This window comes from Octopus bimaculoides, chromosome 24 (assembly GCF_001194135.2).
Source record: "Octopus bimaculoides isolate UCB-OBI-ISO-001 chromosome 24, ASM119413v2, whole genome shotgun sequence".
In the NCBI taxonomy this organism is placed as follows: Eukaryota; Metazoa; Mollusca; class Cephalopoda; order Octopoda; family Octopodidae; genus Octopus; species Octopus bimaculoides.
The window spans coordinates 25,143,678-25,152,164 of NC_069004.1; the positions used below are offsets into that span (position 1 = coordinate 25,143,678).

At 38.9% G+C, this 8,487-nt stretch overlaps 1 protein-coding gene across 3 annotated transcripts in view; it reads left to right on the forward strand.

The window, feature by feature from the left end:
- LOC106879830 (cadherin-related family member 1) overlaps nucleotides 1–8,487 on the forward strand; it is a 56,319-nt gene that overhangs the window by 44,353 nt on the left and 3,479 nt on the right. For all 3 annotated transcript variants that reach the window (XM_052976452.1, XM_052976453.1, XM_052976454.1), the window contains one exon: nucleotides 5,245–5,357. In XM_052976452.1, the coding sequence (XP_052832412.1) occupies nucleotides 5,245–5,357 (113 nt within the window). The remainder of the gene's footprint in view (nucleotides 1–5,244; nucleotides 5,358–8,487) is intronic.

The window sequence follows — 8,487 nt, forward strand, 5'->3', positions numbered from 1 at the left end:
ATATATGCATACAACGGGCTTCTTTCAGTTTTCGCCTACCAGATAAACTCACAAGGCTTTGGTCGGCCCGAGGCTAAAGTAGAAGACACTTGCCCAAGACGCCACGCAGTGGGAGAGAATCCGGACTATGTGGTTGGGGAGAAAGCCTCTTACCACACAGCCAATCTTGCACCTATATATATATATTAAAAAAAAAATTATATGTTTCAATCATTTGACTGCGGCCATGCTGGAGCACCGCCTTTAGTCGAGAAAATAGACCCCAAGACTTATTCTTTGTAAGCCTAGTACTTATTCTATCGGTCTCTCCTTCCGAATCGCTAAGTGATGGGGACGCAAACACACCAGCATCAGTTGTCAAGCGATGTTGTGGGGACAAATACAGACACACAAATATATACATACACACACACACACACACACACACACACATATATATATATATATATATATATACGACGGGCTTCTTTCAGTTTCCGTCTACCAAATCCACTCACAATGCTTTGTTCGGCCCGAGGCTATAGTAGAAGACACTTACCCAAGGTGCCACGCAGTGTGACTGAACTAGGAACCATGTGGTTGGAAAGCAAGCTACTTACCACTCAGCCAAAATAAAATACCACAATATATTAGATGAATTATAATATAGGTGGCCCGTTAGCAATTAAAACCTAAAGATAAATTAACACACAGAGCTAAAAAAATTAGTACCGGTATTGCTACAAATAAGATTCAAAGCCGACAAATAAGATTCAAGGTACTAATCTGATGAGTCCACGAAAAGCGAGCTAAAGCACCATTCTATGGTGAGATAAACTCACAAAATGAAGTAAAGAAATATATCCTTCTCACGTGATTTCGAACTCTGATAATAAGAGCTTAGTTCTCATCAGAGGTACTTGCTGATATTCCGGGTTAAAAAGGGTAGCTCACCTCGTTCAACTCATGAGAAAAACCATTGCGCCTCTATATATATATATACATATATATATATATATAACATATGTGTATATAAATATGCGTGTATATATGTGTGTGTGTCTGTGTGTGTTGTGTATCGGCAAGACAGACATAAGTTTACAGATTGACACGATCAATAATTTCCCTACAAGATAAATCTACGCGATGAGTATATTTTTATGTAATACAATACATAAACGATAACCACTCGCATATTCGATGTTATTACAGATTTCTTTTCCATTACATTTCTTTCCTTGTTTTTTGTTTTCTTTATTTATTAATGTTTGTTTTTTTTTATTGTTGTTCTTCTTCTTTCGCTATAATTACAATTCTGTATGTCTAATTACGTGGAAATATCCTTAGATGATGAGATATTATTTTGGGTAGTCTAAACGATAATCGTATTATGATGCGAAAAGGGAAATCACACGGCACAACGGCGGGACGTCGCTTCCACTCCAGACAAAGAACTAGAAGTGATAAGAAAAGAAATTATTCAAGCGTGATATACAGCGTAAACAGAAGCTAATAATTAAATTCATTTTCTATAAGAAACCATTTTTTTTCTCGTCGTACAATGAAAATCCAAGTTAAAGGGAGCAATCAGACGATGTGATTTCCATATCTATTGAGGTTAGTTGAATGTTTAGATGTTAATATGTTGCCTAGTAGAAAAGGCACCGAGCTGGTTGAATCATTAGCAAGCCGGACAATGTGCTTAGCGGCATTTCGTCCTTCCTTACGTTCTGAGTGCAAATTCCGTCAAGTTGACTTTGCCTTTCATCCATTCGGAGTCGATAAAATAAGTACCGGTTGAGCACTGGGGTCGATGTAATCGACTTACTCCCTTCCTTATGAAATTGTTGGCCTTGTGCCAAATTTTGAAATCAATGTTTTTTCTTAATAGACAAGTCGGTGAGCTGGCTGAATCGATAGCAAGTCGGACAATGTGCTTAGCGGCATTTCGTCCGTCTTTACGTTCTGAGTTCAAATTTCGTCGAGATCGAACTTTGTCTTTCATCCTTTCGGGATCGATAAAATAAGTACGATTTGAGCATTGGGGTCGATGTAATTGACTTAACCCATCTCACCAAATTGCTGGATTTGTGCCAAAACTTGAAACCAATATGTTGCTAGTAGGCCTTAAATTGACAGAACCTGAGGATCGTCACACAGATTGCCTTGTGGTTACTCGTCCCGGTACTCTGTGCTCTGAGTTCAAATACCACCCTAGTCTACTTTGTCTTTCAGTCTTTATGGATCGAAATCATCCTTTGCTTATTTCGATTCTTCTCTTTAGAACATTCTATGTAAGAGTAATATAATAGTCCGTATATAAAAGTCTGTACAGTTCATGCACATGGGCTATTATTGCACCTATATTGAAGTTAATAAGATTATGTCAGAGGTAACCTGTATAAAACAGTTGGACTGACCACGTACGAGGGACTTGGTGTCCCCTAGATGAAAGTAAGATCAGACTATGTAAGAGGCAAAGGGTATGTCATATATAAAAGTTAGTACAAAGTATGTAAGAAGGCAAAGGTAAAATGGTAACGACGTCCTTTGGTCATGAATGAGCATGAGACTGCATCTAGAGAGTTTCCGTCCGAGGCACAAGCGCGGGCAAGGTTGTTTGTGGAAGACCAGCAGTTGCCCATGCAAACCAGTCACCCCTCTCCGCCGCATGGATGTTGTCCAGGAGAAAGATCGATATAGCTTGGCACCAGTGACGTCGCAACTCATTTCTACAGCTGAGTAAACTGGAACAGCGTGAAATAAAGTGTCTTGCTCAAGAACACAGCACACATCCTAGTCCGGAAATCGAACTCACAATCTCATGATTGTAAGCCCGATGTTCAAACCATTGAGTCATGTGCCTTCACGAAAGCTAGGGTAGCCTCGGTAATATTCCAAATCTTACACGAATATGTTTGACACAAAACATTGGTGCCAAATCAGCAAAGTCTTAAAATCAAACATGCCATCTCATTTTTTCTTCTACGCATAATTGTGCCTCGCCTCCTACGAATAGATTGTTTCTCGATCAGCTGACAGAGTAGCTGTCGTAACAAAAACTGTTGTGTATCAATGCATGGTACGAATTACTAAATATAAATAATGGTATATTTATGATATTTTATGTTACTTTAAAAGATGTTAGGGTAAGAAACATTTAAGGGGGATTCCAAAAATATGGACTTCTCAACGAAATAAGTAGTAAGTGAAGTATAGGAATTTCCATGGTAACAGTGGACTGGGAAGGACATAGATGTTAGGCATGACTGTGTGGTCAGAAGCTTGCTTCCAAACCACATGGTTCTGGGTTCAGTCCCCCTGGGAGGTACCTTGAGCAAGTATCTTCCACTATAGCTTCAAGCCGATCAAAGCCTTGTCAGTGGATTTGGTAGACGGAAACTGAAATAAGTCCGTCGTATATATATATACGTATGTATGTATGTATGTATGTATGTATGTATGTATGTATGTATGTATGTATACGTATATATGTGTGTGCGTGTGTGTGTGTGTGTTTGTGTGTATGTATGTGTGTGTGTGTGTGTGTGTGTGTGTGTGTGTGTCTATATATATATACATATATAAACAATTTATCTTAAATCTCTGAGTGAGATATATACAGTAACAGTACCGAATAGTAATGTTTATATGCCATAAATGACGATATTATTGTTGTTTTAGCCCCAGTAAAACGTCTCTTCTAGCTGGAATATATAGCATTTGTGAGAGGAGAGAACTTTCGTCACTAGCTTGTGATTATCTCACACTGAGGACGGGTAAGCACCCACAAACCTAAGGTCTGTGAGTATCACGTGAGGCGAGAGATGGGAGAGATTACCTGCCTTGCAAATTGCTATACGACACAATGTGTGTGTCGATAGCCCGCTGGAAAAGATGTTTTCCAGGGGCTAAAACAACAGTAACATCGTCCTTTATAGGACTGCCACATTCTGTTGGCATATAAACATTGCTACATGTGTTTGTGTGTGTGTGTGCGTATGTATACATTTATATGTGCGTCTCTGTGTCTGTATTTCTCCGTCGCACCATCGCTGGAAAACAAATGTTGGTATGTTTACGTCCCTGTAATCTAGCGCTTCGTTTAAGAGATCGATAGATTAAGTAGCAGACTTACAAAGAATAAGTCCAGTGGTCGATTCTTTCGACTAAAAGGCAGTGCTCCAGTCTTGCCACAATCAAATGACTGAAACAAGTAAAAGACTAAATGAATATATATATAAACAATAATATAACAACAAATGAATGAATGAGACCGCGATGTTATCTAAATAGAGGAATTTATAATATAATATGTGACAATTAGTCGGTTGCCATAAAAAAAAAAAAACTCAGAGTTTCAGATGTCGGGCCGGAAGTCTGCTCCGACATCTCTTCAGTTGTTTTAATAACTGACGAGATGCCGGAGCAGATTCTCGCCCCGACATCCGAAACTCTGAGTTTTATTATGGCAACCGTCATATTATATTATAGGTAAATTCCTATATATATATATATACAACTTTACGATGAAAGTAAACAAACAAAGTTTGTTCTTTTCTAGAAGCGTCGAGATGTATTGTAAGATACAGAAATAAATTTATTTCTGAAACGCGTGATAATACTATAAATAGCGTGATCAGGATAAACTGAAGCTAAATTTATAAGTTCTAAAATTGCAGAAGAATTCGTTGCTGGGCAGTTTAGTTTAATGGTAAAACACTTGACCCGTAATCACAGATATGTGAGTTCGAGTCTCATGATTGGCCAGTAGCGTATTTTTCTGCAATAAATGGATAATTTATCCTGATTACGTTATTTATAGCATTATCACGCGTTTGAGAAATAAATTTATTTCTGTATCTTATATATATACACACACACGAGGGGTGCCTGTGTGTAATTTTTAATATAGACACAAGAACCAAAATTTGGAGGCAGAGTCAGCTAATTAAACTGATTCGAGTATTTGATATTATTATCATGGGTGATCAAATTTGTGCTCGACGAGCTGTCTGTTCAGAAGGTTAAGAAATACCGCAATATCCACATATTGTACGACGTTCCTACGATTCTCTTTTACTTGTATCGCGTATCTAAAGGAAGTCTAGTTATATTACACGTGATATACAGATAGTAATATTACTGCAGTGAAGAATGAGATATCTGTAGCCAAGTAACAAGTGGTTAAGTACAAGAAGGTTTTGCACCATCTGATACACTTTTAATAAGCAGACAATCAATAATTTGTGTTTTTTTTTTCAGCAACGCCGTTGATTCTAGTCAATTATTTCGCCATCGATAGTCATACAGGCCAAATGCGTCTGGAGAAAGAACTAACGAGGAATGTACCTCTTCCTGGTGTTATTATTATCAAGGTAGGGTGAAAGACATGTATTTTCTTCTTCTTCTTCTTCTTCTTCTTCTTCTTCTTCTTCTTCTTCTTCTTCTTCTTCTTCTTCTTCTTCTTCTTCTTTTCGATAGTAAGAATTCAAATATAGTAGCCCCGAAAAGGGCTTTAATACGTTCCCAGAGTCTATAGAACTTAGGAGCAAATACCAATAAGGTATGTATACTAAAATCGTGAAGCATGGTGGGTAATAACAGGCTAATCAGATATGAGATAATAACAATTCAAAGTAAATAACTCTGAAAAGGGCTTTTGTGCGTTCCCAGAGAATATTACTCTCAGGGGCGCTAGTGTTGAAATAGATTTACAATGAATGTAGAATCAGACTGACATTAAGTTTTACACTAGGCATACAAATAAATTTGTACATAGATTTTAAAATAAAATAACATGTAGATTATTAATACATTTACAACACTTACAAATATTACAGTTTAAAAAATAAATACCTGGTAATTTAGTGAATCTTATTAAATTTCCAGAGCTTCTTCATAAACAACAGTTTTGTTCTTTCCTTGTGTGGCATAAATAAACAAATGATTAGGATTGCCGACTCTTGAGCATCCCACATAAAGTTGGCCATAGGAGAAAACTGGTTCTTCAAGGCTCAGACCTACCACGTTCAAGGACTGTCCCTGCGCCTTGTTAAGGATCATTGCAAAGCTCAGTTTCAACGGGAATTGCAGGCGCTTGTACTGGAAAGGTATATCCAAGGCAATAAGTGTAATTCTAGGAATGAATACAGGTTCACCGCTTGCTTTACCAGTCGAAATTGTTGTCTCCAAGATTGATGGTATCATCTTTATTATAAATCGTGTGTCATTGCAAAGCTTTGGTGGATCGAGGTTTCGAAGCAGCATAACTGGTGCCCCAATCTTGAGGTGGAAGTTGTGAGGTGGTAGGCCAGGTGGTATTAGACTATTCAAGAATTCAACTGGATAATTCACAGTTTCATCGATGTTGAGCACAGCGTCAGTGGAATTGTAGATGTGACGCTCACCTGGAAACTGTTCAAATCATCAACTCCAACATTCTTTGGAACTAAAATGGCACGGCTTTTCAACCAGTTCTGGTATGTAAACTGGTTCCTTGGGTTAGGAAACACCTTGTTCATTAGTTCCTTTAAATCAGATACCATGTGTCCAAAAGGCACGCTTACCCGGTCACACTTCTCGCCAACCGAAGTACTATTACCGATGTCCAACAGTTTCTTTGAAAAGGTTCTGTCTGTATTATCACCACTGAGCTGCACTTTCATGTTGGTTGTGAGTCTTAGCTTTTGCACACTGCTCCATAGGAAGGACGAATTTATGCTAGCATTTATTTCATCAGCTCTTGTCCCCTTTGGAACCACTAGAAGGGTTTGTCTAAAGTCTCCTGCAAGCAAGATTGTTGCACTTTTCTTGAGCCTAGTGTTGTGTCTCATATCCTGAATGGACATGTCAAGTGCTTCAAAGAAAACCTTATGAATCATTGTCGCTTCATCCTAGATGATCAACCTACATTCACCCAGAAGTTTGCCTTTTATAGAACCACGACTGATGTTACAGCTTGCCTTCTATTTCTTGGACAGGTCCAAAGGGAGTGTGAGACAGGAATGAGATATGCGGCCACCACTAAGCACAGTTGCAACTATTCCACTTGACGCCACTGCTATGGCAATGTTTCATTTGGCGCAATTTTGCTAGAAGAACGTTGATGATAAATGTTTTACTAGTTCTACCTGGAGCACCCAAAAAGAAAAGACCTCCTCTTTCATTTTCCAAGCTCGAAATAATGGTGTAATAAACACCTAGTTGGTCCTCCTTCAGTTTGTGTTCTTTATCGTCATTTTTTCGATGTCATAGATGATTTCTCGCAGGTGCTCAATTGCGAGATTGTTTGCTGCCTGCTCCGGTTGAGGCTGACCAAATGTGGAATTACCATGACCTCCCATAGCTTGCACTCAGGTGTCCAGATCAAGTAATGCCTCATTGTAAATGGTGTTATTGAACGTGGCAATTTCCGCTGAGGTTTGCCTTTGAATCCTTTCTAGATGTCCTCTGCCATGCTGGTTTTGTGGATCACCCAAAGCTTGAGAGGTTCACGCAAGCCACATGTCATCAACCTGATAGAAAATAGCTGGCGCAGTTGACGTAGTGCTGTGCTGACTGCTGCCTCCCCCAGCGTCTGGTCCCAGCGAGCATCATCCTCCAGTAGTCCATGTTGGCGCAGGCTTCTCTATAGGTCGTGCAGACTTCCCATTGTGTCTTCGAAAGTCTGTGAATGACGTAGGACCTCTGACAGTGTGTATCAGAAAGAAGCACACCAGGTGATTAGGGTGCACAGTGCACACCCGCCGATGGCCCCACTTCTGAAGACAGCATCTTCTTCTCAGCTCTCAACGTGCGTTCCTTAATTGCGTCTGTTCCATCTATTGTGTACCCAGGTATAGTACACGGGGACCTCAACATGCAACAGTGTTCGGGCAAACAGATCACATTGGCATAATTTGAAGAAAGCTGCCAAAGTGGTTTCTCATGGATTCAGAACTAAGTTTCGTGAAATATACACGCTGGCCATTTTCAAGATGTACAGATAGATTTTAGGAAAGTGTTCCTACATGCAAACATGGTGTGACCACCTTTGTGTTGACAGTGCATTTGTCTAAAAGCAGAACAGTTCTTCATATAGCGCTTGTCATGGTACATTCGTGAATAAGTCACTAATCGTAATAAGTAGATCTATTGTTGAGGAAGATACTATTTACTTGTTTAAGGGTTGTACTGGACAAATTGTCAAAATAACTCTAACAGTTCAAATACTAAGAAATAAACATACTCAATTTGATTTATACCAAATGATTTAGGAAGACGAATGGGTTATTTCCCTTGACTGTTAAAATAAAATATATTAGTTATATATAAGGATCCCTTCCAGTGGCTCAATTATCGATTTTTTCTACAATCTGAGTATGCCATGAGAGTTCCAGACATAGGTTCTACTCATGTCTCACGTTTCATCAAAATCGATAAAACGATGTAGGAGGAGTTAGCTAACAACTCCGCAAACAAACACACCCACAGACAGAATTTCCCACATATGTAGCATGTATGCAT